Source organism: Crinia signifera, chromosome 3 (genome assembly GCF_055691185.1).
Source record: "Crinia signifera chromosome 3, ASM5569118v1, whole genome shotgun sequence".
NCBI classification, from domain to species: Eukaryota; Metazoa; Chordata; class Amphibia; order Anura; family Myobatrachidae; genus Crinia; species Crinia signifera.
The window spans coordinates 71293270-71308359 of record NC_139219.1 but is presented as its reverse complement, the minus strand read 5'-3'; the positions used below and the strand labels follow the sequence as shown (position 1 = coordinate 71308359).

Here is a 15090-nt window from a genome sequence, read left to right as displayed (position 1 = left end):
TGCTAAAGTTACTTTAGTCATACCTTCCATCTGTCTAATTGGGGACATCCCCCTAATTGGGGACTGTCCCGCTGTCCCTCCCATGGGTTGCAATGTTCCACGGGTGGAGGTACAGTTGTGGGGAGCCGAAGACCACCACTGCTCTGCAGAGCAGCCGTAAATCGCTAAAAAGATGCCGTGTGCATAAGCATGTCATCTCTTCACTGCAGGGAGGGAGCCGGAGACTGCCCAGCTGCTATAGGAGCACTGAGCACACCCCCAAAGTGACAAACAGTAAGCCGTGGTGATAGGGGATGCCAACTGTGACTGACGCCACACCCATCCGCCTTGTAGCTCTGCCTCCTTGTTGTACAGAAGTAACAAAAGGTGGGAGGTATGCTTGTGGGTTACTCAGATGACCAAAGGTCATGCAGATTACCCAAAACCCCTCCTGCTGCATTAGTGTATTATCACACACCCACCTCATACAAAGGGCCTAATTCAGACCTGATCGTAAAGATGCTTTTTTAGCAAATGGGCAAAACCATGTTGCACTGCAGGTGGGGCAAATGCAGTGCAATGCAGTGCCAAATAAAGGTTTTATATCCCAAATACTATAAATAATATAACATTATTTCATGGAGCAGTGCGATAGTATGAGCTCTAACATGCAAGTCATGGGACGACCTAGATGGAGACATTCCCCATGCTGATAGCAGTACAACCTGAATTACTGAGAATCACTCAACAAGGCTTCCGCCGAGCAGGGAGACACAGCAGGCAGGATGTGCCTCGTGTGACGCTGCCTCTGCCCCCTGATATCATGTATGTGCCTGGGATGACGGAAACATAATAACATTCTTTCTACTTGCTTCATATCCCTGGTATTTCATTTATGCTATGTTTAAACTCAAGGTTCCCTTCTTCTATTAGTGAGGTATCTGGGTGTGAATCACAAAAACAACAAAGTTAGAGCGGCATCTATTGTCTGCAATTACACTCCACTTGCTTTCAGCATCAGTTTTTCCTCACCAGATGGTTGTTTTCATACTTAGATTACCATTCATTACGTAATTCTATCCAATGTTATTAGGCTAGGCTGAAAATAGCAACCATATCATTCAGACACGGTACTTCTAACGCCAGAAACTAACTTTTGGGGCCAGATGTGCATAAGTGATCAAATCGAGAGTGATAAACAGCCAGCCAATCAGCTCCTACCTGCCATTTTTTAAACCCTGTAACATGGCAGGTAGGAGCTGATTGGCTGGCTGTTTATCACTCTCTATTTTATAACTTTTGGAAGCTTGATACATCTGGTTCTTGGTTATCAGAGAATGCAGGATTATGGGAATTACATTAACATACTCCCATTATATTTATCAAGAACATATCAGTGTCAAGGTAAATCAATTTAGTATTAAATGTAACATGAAAAATGACAGGCAGTATGTTCCTTAAGAAGTCATTGGAACTTTTCTCCAATATGGTGGAGGGTGTCCAGGACGAGTTACCATTGTCAGCCCCAGTGTGAACGGGTCAACACGGGTCTCCAACCCTGCTTTTTACCTGGGTTGGAGACCCGGGTATGCAGACCCGGGTTGACACGTTCACACTAATTAAAAAAGTGTTGAAAGGCAAATTACCAGGTAGAACTGCTTCACCTGGGAATTTGCCTAGCAGTGAGAACGGGGGTCCGGCGCTACAGTCCCGGCATATAAATGCCGGGTATAATCCATGTTGTTCAGTATTATTTGGGTTGTGTGAGGAGGAGATGGGGTAATACCCCTGCAAACTTATAACCCCTGAGGCTTGCAATACTTCAGATGGGAGCATTTGGATACTGGGGAGGTGGGAGGCATGAAGATGTAGTCAACCAGGTAGGCATATCTTTTTCACAAATTTTGATGTTGAAAACAATTATCGTCAGTTAAGAGTTTATTCTTACCCAAATTCTATCTCTTTCTTCCTTCTAATGAACATTACAGAGCCATAAATGATTAGTATGAGGATCATTAGGCTGCAGATAAAGCCAAGCAATATCAAGTAGGGGCTGCCATGTTCTGTTGCTGGAGTTGAAGACGTTGCAGATGCGACTGAACCTGGAAACAAATATTAAAGCAAATCAATATTAAAAATATACATACTATACAAAGTACGGGGCACGGTTAGTCAATATTAAATCACTGGGGGTCGGTAACATATTTATCAGTTTGTATCTCTTCTCCATACCACTCATGTTGGTAATCCCATATAATCATGTTTGTAAGTAGAAGAATTACTTCACAGAACGGGTAGTGTCTAAGTGGAATAGCCTCCCATCAGAGGTGGTAGAGGCGAATACAGTAGAACAATTTAAACATGCTTGGGATAGGCATATTGAATTTGATATCCTTACAAATCAATAAGGATCACAAACAGTATGATTTGAGGTAACATGTTTAAAAAAGGGACAGACTAGATGGGCCAAGTGGTTTTTATCTGCCGTCAAATTCTATGTTTCTATGGTTAAGTATAACTCTGGTGTTGTATCACATATGCAGATCTCCAGGAAAATGGCGCTAACCAAAGTCACTATTGGGGTTATTCTGGTCGAATCACTCTAATGCGAATTCGCACCCTTGCGAGTCCACCAGAACCTGCCACCCGCCCCTCATTCGCATGCCATGCACGTTCGCCCGGCCTGAGTCAGAGACGCCGCCCGCCCCCTGCAGCTGCCGAATCCCCTCATTTACATGCGAGGCTATGTGCAACAAAGACAAATCTCCTCGCATAACTCCACTGCAGGAGAAATCATTCGATGGCCGGCGACCATCGAATGAATTCTCCTGGCTTCGCAAATAGAAGTCAGTGGGAACTTGCGAGCGCCATGACGAAGACAGGGCTGGCGGCTGATGTTTTGTGACGTCAGTCCTGTGCCGTCAGCTGCCCGCCCCAGGCCCCCCCCCCCCGGCACACATCGTCCCACCCACGTACCCATGGGAATACCCAGTGTTTTCATAGGGACGGCAATAAAATGCTGGGCATTCCCATGGGTGAACCCTGTCCTTGAGACCGCCCACCCCAATCCTTGTGAATGGCTCGGTGACTATGCAAGTCAACGGAAGCTTTTCGCAAAGGGGAGCTGCACATGTGCATAATATACTCATGCGCATGTGCAGAGTACCAAATATCAGAGCCCCAAATATTCACCCCCATCCAAATTAATTAGAATCACCCCCTAAGTAACAATACAGCCACATCTTCTTATAAACAGCTTCTCACCGTTACTTGGAATAAAAAGTTGCACCGCTTGGCTATATGGGCCAACACCTCCCACTGTGTAGCAGGCAACATAGACAGTGCAAGTGGCATTAGCGGCTTTGATGGGAATAACCACGGTAGTTGAATTGGAAGCCTGATAATATGGCACCTCCTGGAAACAATAACAGGACAAATAAACACAAAGAATTGCAAGTTGTATTTTTCTGAATTGGAAGGAAGATCACCATGATATTAGTTGAAATCAGACTAATGGTGCCCACATGATGGTCGGATGCATTTTTAACTTTTTAGTTCAAATCATATTGCGTCTAGTTCAAATCGTACTTTTTTTATTTTGCCATTGAATTCTGATGCCGCGGCCCCGCACAGTCTATTTCTACTATATGGGAACGAGGGCCACTTTTCTCAATGCAGCATGGCCCCTCTCCCCCAACCTCGCCGTCCCTCCCTACTTGCCAGCCGATGTCAGCACCACGGGTCCTGGCAGCTGCCATTAACGAACCAATGTTGGCACCCGCTGGATTGGCCCATGTGGCCACAGCATTAGGCCACTGGTAATGTGAGAGTACAATTTATGTTTGCTATTGCTAAACAAACAAGTTTACATTACAGAGCAGCTTAATACATTCATTTTTATTCTTCTGAAAAACTGTAACGAATGCAAAATGTGGCGATTTGAAATCAAAATACTTAAAATACCATGTTCCATGTAGCTACAATATCAATCGTGCAACAGCGCACCAACACTGGGGGCTAGTACACCAACCAATGGCTGCCACAGAGGTAGTATTTATTTATTATTTATTAACAGTTTCTTATATAGCGCATACAAATTACGCAGCGCTTTACAGAGCATAGTTATGAGCAAAAACACATAACAAATTACAGCACAAGACAGTTAAGGACAAGTACATGGTTAATACGGATAGTTGCATCAGGGGACAGGACACTGAAGCAAGCATCAGGGTGGCAGTGGTTTATATATTCTAAGAAAGGCACATGAGGAGAGAGGGCCCTGCTCGTGAGAGCTTACATTCTAAAGGGGAGGGTTAGACAGACAGGGGTGACACAGAAGGGAAAGAGGTGAGCATAAACAGTAGGTTAGGATGAGAGATGGTCAGGTTTTATGCAGGAGGGTGGGAAGAGGTCAGCTTATGCTGCCCATACACGCTGCAATACGGGCGTGCTTTCCGTGCTTAATTAGCACGGATCACATTGCATTGCATTGCCTGTGCACACGTTGTGCATGCAATGCGATGCAATGTGATGAAAACTAAGTACAAAAAGTATGTGCAAGCACACATCGGGACAGCCGCATCGCAGCGTGTATGGGCTGCTTGAGTCCTTGTTATTTTAAGTCTAAAAAAGCGCTGGGTCATCCAAGAGTAGACAGCAGAGAGACAGTTGGAGATATGAGCGAGGATAGAGGGAGAGTGATCAGGAAAGGAGCGGTAGATTTCAGTGTTATCAGCATAGATGTGATAGTGGAAGTCGAGTGAGCAAATAAGCTCACCCAGAGAGGACATATAGAGATAGAGAAGAAGAGGTCCAAGAATAAAATTTTGGGGGACACCTACTGTCAATGGAAGAGCAGGATGTAGTATATGCTAAGACAGAGGTAGTGGTGCCCTAGAGCACAGGTGCTTACAGTCGGCCCTGAGGACCCCTCACAGTGCATGTTTTCCAGGTCTCCTCACAGAATCACAGGTGAAATAATTCGCTCCACCTGTGGATCTTTCAAAACGTGTCAGTCAGTAATGAGTACACCTGTGCACCTGTCGGGTGGCCTGGAAAATGTGAACTGTGTGGGGTCCTGAGGACCGAGTTTGAGAACCACTGCCCTAGAGAATAAAAAATTGTTTTAATGGTATCCCTAGTCCAAAAGATTTTTAATGAGAAATAAAAAAATATATTATTTAATTATAAAATATATTAATTAATCAAAGTAATTTGTGTTAACTGTATATGTCTCCCTTTGGTTAAATTATGTGGTGAGCGACATAATTCACTTCTGTTTGTCCAAATACAAGCACTAATGTGCCTATCACAAATAGTTGGAGCTGGTCCTGAACCACCAACTAAAGGCACCCCTACAAGTGTCCTGAGGCACCCCAGGGTGCCAAGGCACACAGTTTGGGAACCACTGCACTAGCATCTGCTCTTCTCTTTTGGAGGGGCCTTCCTGCATCCTGTGGTGGGTTTTGCTGGGGCAGGAAAAACCTGCCCTTGTTGGTTTGTCCTGCCCCAGCAAAACCCACCACTCAAGTGGTTAAAGATCAGAAAAAGGGTCAGACTAGATCTGCCAAGTGGTTCTTCTCTGCCATCATATTCTATATTTCTATGTTAATTTCTGGTTGATTCCTATATTATAAATTGTTTTTGGTTAATAACCTAAAAGTCCAAAACAACAGGTTGGTCATATTGGAAAATCAATTACACCACAGTGATACAGCTGCTTGTGACGATGTACAACAGATGTGTACGGCACAAGCAGAAAAACAAGCTTGGACATTCTCCTGCATCGCCTCACTTCCTATACCAGCCTGGTGACTGAACAATTAGTCACAGAAGAAACCCACTGGAGGAAGTAGATCTGTGGAAGTAGATAAACAAGCAGTGTTCTGGCTGATGCTTTTTTTTTACATTTAATGCTAATAAGGTCTCATGGTACTTATTATTCTTAATTGTATGTAATGATTTAGTTTATAGTTCAATGTACAATACATTTTAATTCACATAACAACACATTTCATTTTATTTTCTTAATTTAAGATGATTTGGGAATCTGTTTCTTACTTGCCACTGTTTACCTGTGCGTTGGGTTTTGCACCTAGTAGTTTTAAATTCCTCTAGCAAATTGCTGATAATTGGCAGCTGTGAGATGTCCCTGCTTACTACATAAAGTCCTGGGTTTTAGGATCAATAGAATGCAGCAGTATTTTCTATTTCACAAAAATAGAATTATCTTTGATTTTGCCCAAGCATTCATTTGCCACAGTATTTATAGCCTCAATAGAGGATTGTGGGAAGCAAAACCTCATATTTTTAATTCATGAATGTCAGCAGACTATGTGGGAACACTGGATTAAACAAAACAACATCGCTGACATTTCAGAGACAAGGCCACTGAGCAAGGACAATGCGGGGCCATGTCACCAGGAATTGTACAGTGCCAGCACTGGAGGGAAGGGGCACAGTGGCACAGGAAGAAAATACCAGATAAAGCCGAAATCTATATCTGTAACATATGGGGGGCAATCATGCACCAATGTGTAACCTGCTCTTCTCTTTTGGAAATATGTTTAGTATTTTTGGGGGGCATTAGCTGCCCCCCCATCTCTAATATATTAGACATACAAAGTCGTCCAGTGTCATCTCATCCAGCTTTCTTACCCTAACCTTTCATAAACTAAAAAACTGTCTACACACAAAAACTCGTCATATTGGGAATAATAAGTCTCTGCTTGTGTTTGGCTCATATGGATCATTGTAATTGTATGTACCACTATACACAATCTATAGAAGCATGCATGGACAGGACTATCTTACTCCATGGAAGCAAGCAAGGGGAACATTGATCTGCACAAGGGACTGTGTGATCTACTGGTCAGTGCAACCCTCTGGATATTGGATCCTGTTCAACTTTGCCACATATCCTACGAGAGTCACTGCAACTCATGCTCACAGGTGAGGTAAGAAGGCCGAGGATTCATGCTCAGTTTACATGAAGGAAATCAGACATTACATACATGTAAACAAGCTCCAGTACATCACATTTACTATGTTTTCTATGTGATTGGCACACAAGTCCCTTGCAAGTTCCCTGCATAAGTAACCATTGCTATTTCTTTAGTACAAGAGTTCATTTTCTAATTTGCGTACAGTGGGCCTGATTGAAGAGCGGTTGTTGTAGCAAGGCATGTCACATGGTATAATATTCAGTACGCATGTGCAGTACGGGGGCTATGGGCCAGATTCTCTAAGCTTCAAAAGTGATAAAATGGAGAGTGATAAACAGCCAGCCAATCAGCTCCTACCTTCCATGTCACAGACTGTGTTTGAGAAATGTCACACAGGAGCTGATTGGCTGGCTGTTTATCACTCTCCATTTTATCACGTTTGAAGCTTAGAGAAGCGTGATAAAATGTAGAGTGATAAGTAACCAACCAATCAGCTCCTACCTGACATTTTTCAAGCACAGTCTGTGACATGACAGGTAGGAGCTGATTGGCTGGCTGTTTATCACTCTCCATTTTATCACTTTTGAAGATTAGTGCATCCGGCCCTGGGTCTTTTGAGTCACTTGCACTACAGCATTAGACTGTCAGTGACGGCCTCTATATCTCAAAATGGAGGAGTGTTGCCTTTCCACCCTTCTGTTGCTGTAGCGCTCAGCCAATGATAACGTAGTCCTAGGACACAGCTCAGATCAATAATGCAGCAGGAACCGTGACACCTGCTCCATTACCACTTACCATATTAGTGCTATCGCTGCTGCTTTCATGTAAATAGCAGCAATAGCAACTCCAACCACATCTCAATCAGGCCCTGTCAGCTTCCACAAAGTAACTGGAAAATGGGTTTTGGTTTTAGTTCTCCCATAATTCCAGAAATATGAACTTTTTATGCAAAATAGGGTTTCCCCATATTACAGCCCAACACCCTCGTGCATCAGACCATGAGCTGTTATTACAACACGTATCCGCTATTTGTGCTGACCGTGGCGGAAATATATGGCACCTATAATATAGTCCTGGGCGGTGTATGATTGGAAACACACAGGAAGGAGGAAGAAGAATTAGAGCACAGCACTTAAAATGAAAAATAAGCAATACGTTACAGCCTAATTATTACATAACAAAAATACTAATAATAAAAAAAACAAGCTATAATGTAATGGGGCCATACATCTAAGTCACGTTTCTTCAAATAAGAGATGGATATCAGCGATCTGGTGGGGTATTGCCAAAAAAAACAGCAAGTTGAAAATCCCTGACCCACCGATATTGATCATTATTTGGTCCAAACCGAGGATATCCAACATGTTGGATTTTCTCAATCCCCTGAACCAGGCATCAGCAGAATTGAGAATTGCCCGATACTTTCCTGATGTATGGGCCCTTTACTTACATTTACGATCCTTATACTGGTTCTTTCTGTTCCCTTCAAAGCTTTGTTTGTTACTTTTTCTTCTATACACTGCCTACAGGTCTTCTGTGTGCAGCATCCAACAGTGGTCTCCCATCATCATGACGTTCCATTTTCCCTGGTATCTTTTTAATCTATCTCCTTCATTTCTTGGTGGAATATTTCTCCTCGCTCCCCACTAACGGCTCTAGGCTTTCAGGACAGCATTCCAAGTGTTCTTTTACAAAGTGCACTTTCAAGCACCGAATAACTTGTTTTTCTAGCATGTATTCCACTATTTGCTATTAAAGCATTCCAAGACCCTCTTTTTTTAACTCACTGTACGGTAGGAGTTTTCGTAAGTCTGGTCCAACAAAATTGTCTTCTGCCAATTTGGCATCTGAGAGTCGGAAACTTTTTACACAGATAATTAAACCCCTCTCCTTCTTGCAAAGCTTTCTCTGACTGATCCATATGTTTTAGGTTGATGGGCAGACGGGATAAGAGGACTTTTTCAGGGTCACCCAAAATTTCCTGGATAACATTTTTATAGTTTTTTTTTTGAATCAGTCCTGCTTGTCCATTGTTATTAAAACTAGTGTTGGCCATTGCTCGGTTGTCCCATTCTCACAAAATATAATTGTATATCCTTGTGTATCACTATTAGCCATCTGATCCTTGCCGTTGAACTTTGTGAGAACTACAGCTAAAATATCATAAGTGATTACTCATGAAACCACCACCCATTGTAATTTTCTGGCCCCCCATTTTTTTATTTTGTTCCAAAAATAATCTATTTACATATGTCAACTGATTCTATTCTAATAAAGGGCTAAAATGAAAAAAAAAAAAAAAAAAAGGTTTTACCATAAGAGAACAGATGAATAAATTCATGGATAAGTTATATTCTCAGTCTGTTAAGAAATATAAGTGCTGGAATTTTGACTGAAATCAGCACCCATAAGTCATGACACACGACCCCCCCATTCTACAACTTTTCATCCAGAGCAGCATAAGAGCTTGTAACCCCCCCCCTCCCCCTATCCCCTTGGGACACTGAAGCCCGTGGGTGGGATATCCTATGTTCCATGTATAAAAATTGTGCTGCCAAATGCTCTGCGGATAAAGGTGATATTATACACTGCCTCTGGACCTGTCCTGTTGTCCAGAATTTCTGGCATGACTTGCACTGGCACTTCTGTTCTGAGCATAATATAATAATAATAATAATAATGATATTTATATAGCACTTTTCTCCCAATAGGACTCAAAGCGCTTCACACATCGTCTTTACAGCTCGAAATACAAAACAAACTTAACAGTAGATGTCAGTGAAATGCTTGAGTAAATAAGTATGTCTTTAGTCTATTTTTAAAGGATTCTATAGTGGGCGCTTCTCGCACTGTGCGAGGAAGAGAGTTCCACAGAGTTGGAGCAGCAAAGTTGAAAGCTCGACCCCCAGATGAATTCAGGGAGATTCTGGGTACTGTTAGTAGTCCTTCTTCAGTGGATCGTAGTAATCGAGTAGGACAGTAAGGGATCAGCAGCTGTTGCAGGTACCTTGGGCCCTGGTCATGTAGGGCCTTGAAAGTGAGTAAGCCAATCTTGAAAACGATTCGCCATTTTACAGGTAGCCAGTGAAGGGTGTAGAGAATGGGAGTTATGTGGCAGGAGCGGGGCTGGTTAGTTAATAGTCTGGCGGCTGCATTTTGTACCAGCTGCAAGCGGTGCAATTCTTTTGCTGGAAGACCCAGGTAGAGAGCATTGCAGTAGTCTAGTCGTGATGATATAAATGCATGTATGACTTTAGGAAGGTCTTCTGAGGGAATTAAATGCTTGATTCTGGCTATGTTTCTCAGATGAAAGAATGAGGATTTGATTGTGGCTGACACCTGATGTTTAAGTGTCAGGCCATTATCCAGGACAACACCAAGATTCCGCACATGATCAGAGTTTTTTAGTGCTGTGCCCCCCAGCTTAAGACCTGTCAGTTGGCTATGCTGCCGTCTTGTCCTGTGATTTATCATCAGGACTTCTGTTTTATCTGGGTTCAGTCTCAGCCAACTGGCACTCATCCACTCCTGGAGCTCAGCTAGGCAGCCATTTAAGGTTGTTATTGTGTTATCGGTGCCTGGAGCAAAGGACAGGTACAGTTGGGTATCATCTGCATAGCAGTGGTAGACCAGGCCGTGACGTCTGATTATGTCACCAAGTGGAAGCATGTATACTGCAAAAAGCATGGGAGATAGTATAGAGCCCTGTGGGACACCACAAGACAACGGCACTGGTGGTGAAGAGTATACTCCCGATGCCACTCTCTGTGACCTGCCAGCGAGAAATGATTTGAACCAGCTAAGGACTGTGCCACCCAGGCCACAGAAATTCTTCAGGCGCTCAATTAGAATCCCATGGTCAATGGTGTCAAATGCTGCAGAGAGGTCCAGAAGGATTAGGATTGAACAGTCTCCTCTATCCCTTGCATTTAGAAGATCATTGAGCACACATACCAGAGCTGTTTCTGTGCTATGTCTTCTCCTGAATCCTGACTGGAATGGATCATAAATGTCATGGGTTAGCAGGTGGGTCTCTAGTTGAGTTGCAACCACTTTCTCAATAACCTTTCCTAGAAAAGGAAGATTTGATACTGGCCTGTAGTTGGTCATGCAGTCAGGGTCTAAATTAGATTTTTTAAGAAGTGGTCTGACTATTGCTTCCTTTAGTGGTTCGGGAAAAACGCCTGTCTGCAAAGAGCATTGAACTATTTTTGCAAATGCAGGGCCGGTTATTTCCATACACCCTAAAAGAAGCTTGGATGGGGCAGGGTCCAGATCACAGGAGGAGGGACGCAACAGTCTGGAAATTCCAGCAATGTATTGTACATCCACTTGGTCAAAGATGTCCCATGAAGGCAAGTGTCTTAAACTGGCAGGCTTGGTCTGTTGGAACTCCTTTGGTGTCACTGTGGGGATTCCAGCCCGGATGATAGATACTTTATCTGCAAAGAATTTGGCAAACTCATTGCATCTTGACTGCGAGAGGGTTACATCAGGCTGCAGGCATGCTGGTTTGCAAAGCATCTCCACTGTACGGAAAAGCTGAGCGGGCCTATTTTTTGCTGTCATGATCTCATTTGAAAGGAACACTGTTTTCTTGCGGGTGATTGTTGATTGGTATATTCCAATGTGTTTGATTAGATTTAATTTATCCTCTGCCAGGTTTGTCTTCCTCCATCGTCTTTCAAGTATACGACCCCTTTTCTTGAGATCACGAATACTGTTGTCAAACCAGGGAGCTTGATGGTGTGGTTTGCAGGGTCGAATACGCAATGGGGCTATAGTATCCAGTGCCTCTGTCACAGCCCTGTTATAAAAATGGACTAGGGAACATGGATCTTTACAGGTCCCCATCACTGCTGAGAGGTTCAAGTTAGCTGCCATGGCCTGAGGAGTCATAGCCTTCCTTGAGCATACCCGACCACTGTACTATATCTTGGGCTCTGTTTGGACACGTGGCTGGCCAACCGCCTATTCCCAGTGAACAAAAAGGCCATTTTACAACAATGGATTCATACCTCTACCCCAATCCCCCCCCCCCCCCCCCCTCCTTTTTTTTTTAATCTATGGCAACTTCCAGACTATTGTTTTTATTTACAATGGACTGGCTGGAGGCTTCCATTCATAAAGAAACCCTAACTCCTGCTTTATTTGGTTGCTGGAATAAATCATTACTGCCTCACAGCGCTGAGGTCATGGGTTCGATTACCACCATGGCCCTAACTGTGTGGAGTTTGTATATTCTCCCTGTACTTGCATGGGTTTCCTCCGGGTACTCTGATTTCCTCCCACAATCCAAAAATATACTGGTAGGTTACTTGGCTCCTAAAAAAACGAACCCTAGAATATCTGCGTGTGTGTGTACATCAGAGACGTGCACTGGTGTACATGTGGTAGGGAATATAGATTGTAACCTCCACTGGGGCAGGGACTGATGTGAATGTTCAAATATTTTCTGTAAAGCGCTATATAAGATACTGTTAATAATAATTATAATAATAATGATAATAATGATAATATAAAAGACATTCGCACACTTCCCACTCCTTCCAAGTTGGCAATACAAAAATGCTTTCAATATACCTCCTGGTACTTGCTTCAGCAGGCAGGTGGAGATGCTCCGATGGACTCAGGAGCCTAGAATGCAGACTATTCATTGCTTGAACCTCCCCTTTCTTATTTTTCTCTTTTTTTTCCTCTTTCTGGGATGGACGGATGAAATATGGATGGATCGGCGACCTGAGACTCCTGGTAGGCATTGTTACTGTTGTTTTTTATTTTAATTTGCTTTTATTGATTGGCTGTTGTTTTTTTTTTTGTTATGTTACTGCATTTCAATGTTATTGTCTTAATGTTATAAGTAACGTGTGTATAATTTTGTTGGAGGAAAAATAGAAAATGGAGCTGGTTTACCTATTTTCATATTGTATTTTCTGGCAATGAGTCACATGTATAATTTTGCATAATGTATTTTCTTTTATGATGCTTTATTTGTACCGTTTAACCCCTTACTGCCGCAGCCTGTTTTTGCCTTCCTGACAGAGCCCTTTTTTTCAAATCTGACATGTATCACTTTATGTGGGGATAACTTTTTTTTGCTTTTACTTATCCCAGTGATTTTGAGATTGTTTTCTCGTGACACATTGTACTTCAAATTAGTGGTAAATTTTGGTCGATACAGTCTGTGTTTTTTTGTGAAAAATACCAAAATATCGTAAAAAAATTGAAAATTTTGCAATTTGCAAAATGTTAAATTTTTTGCTTGTGAGACAAATAATCATACCACTCAAAATAGTTAATAACTAACAAAGACCATATGTCTACTTTATGTTGCCATCATTATTTCAACCTCCTTTTAATTTTTTTGGACACTAGGAGGCTTAAAATATGAATAGCAAATTCTCAAATTTTCAAGAAAATTTCAAACACTGATTTTTTTAGGGACCAGTTCAGTTCTGATGTGACTTTGAGGGACTTGTATGTGAGACACCCCCATAAATGATGCCATTTCAAAAACTGCACCCCTCACAGTATTCAAAACAGCATTTTGGAAGTTTGTTAACCCTTTACGTGTTTCACTGGAATTAAAACAAAGTGTAGGTGAAATTTCAAAATTTCATTTTTTTTGCAGATTTTCAATTTTAATACATTTTTCTAAGGAACACAGTAGATTTTACTAGAGAAATGTGACTAAAAATTGATTCCCCCAATTCTTTTGTGTTCATAAATATCCTATATGTGGCCCTAGTGTGCACGTTGACCAAACCACAGGCTTCATAATAGAAGGAGCACCTACTTGATTTTGGAGCCTCCTTTTTATGAGATTATTTTTTAGGCACCATGTAGGTTTCTAGGCACCATAAGATGCTAAATGTTAGGAACCCCCCCACAAGTGACCCCATTTTGCAAACTACACCCCTCAGGGAATTCATCTAGGGGTATAGTGTACATTTCAAACCCCCAGGGGTTTCACCAATTTTGGTACAACTGGGCTGTGAAAATGAAAAATTACATTTTTTTACACAAAAATGCAGTTCTGGCTCAAAATTTTTCATTTTCACAAGGAATGAAGGAGACAAAGCACCCCAAAATCTGTGCCGCAATTTCTCCCGAGTACGGCAATGCCTCATATGTGACCAAAAAATACCATTTGGGTGCATGGCAGCACTCAGAAGGGAAGGAGTGATATTTGGATTTTGCAGCACACATTCTGGTGGAATGAATGGTGGGTGCTATGTCGCATTAGCAAGACCCCCGAAGCACCAATACAGTGGAACCCCCCCACAAGTGACCCCATTTTGCAAACTACACCCCTCAGGGAATTCATCTAGGGGTATAGTGTACATTTCAAACCCCCAGGGGTTTCACCAATTGTGGTACAACTGGGCTGTGAAAATGAAAAATTAAATTTTTTTACACAAAAATGCAGTTCTGGCTCAAAATTTTTCATTTTCACAAGGAATGAAGGAGACAAAGCACCCCAAAATCTGTGCCGCAATTTCTCCCGAGTACGGCAATGCCTCATATGTGACCAAAAAATACCATTTGGGTGCATGGCAGGACTCAGAAGGGAAGGAGTGATATTTGGATTTTGCAGCACACATTCTGGTGGAATGAATGGTGGGTGCTATGCCGCATTAGCAAGACCCCCGAAGCACCAATACAGTGGAACTCCCCCCACAAGTGACCCCATTTTGCAAACTACACCCCTCAGGGAATTCATCCAGGGGTATAGTGTACATTTCAAACCCCCAGGGGTTTCACCAATTTTGGTACAACTGGGCTGTGAAAATGAAAAATTACATTTTTTTACACAAAAATGCAGTTCTGGCTCAAAATTTTTCATTTTTACAAGGAAAGAAGGAGACAAAGCACCCCAAAATCTGTGCCGCAATTTCTCCCGAGTACGGCAGTGCCTCATATGTGACCAAAAAATACCATTTGGGTGCATGGCAGGACTCAGAAGGGAAGGAGTGATATTTGGATTTTGCAGCACACATTCTGGTGGAATGAATGGTGGGTGCTATGTCGCATTAGCAAGACCCCCGAAGCACCAATACAGTGGAACCCCCCCACAAGTGACCCCATTTTGCAAACTACACCCCTCAGGAAATTCATCTAGGGGTATAGTGTACATTTCAAACCCCCAGGGGTTTCACCAATTGTG

At 42.5% G+C, this 15090-nt stretch overlaps 1 protein-coding gene across 1 annotated transcript in view; it reads right to left on the bottom strand.

Moving 5' to 3' along the window:
- Positions 1 to 15090, bottom strand: part of MERTK (MER proto-oncogene, tyrosine kinase) — a 109658-nt gene that overhangs the window by 26314 nt on the left and 68254 nt on the right. Inside the window, exons 9-10 of the mRNA XM_083175981.1 lie at positions 3244 to 3394; positions 1928 to 2081 (exon numbers count right to left, since the gene is read on the bottom strand). Of these exons, the coding sequence (XP_083032107.1) occupies positions 1928 to 2081; positions 3244 to 3394 (305 nt within the window). The remainder of the gene's footprint in view (positions 1 to 1927; positions 2082 to 3243; positions 3395 to 15090) is intronic.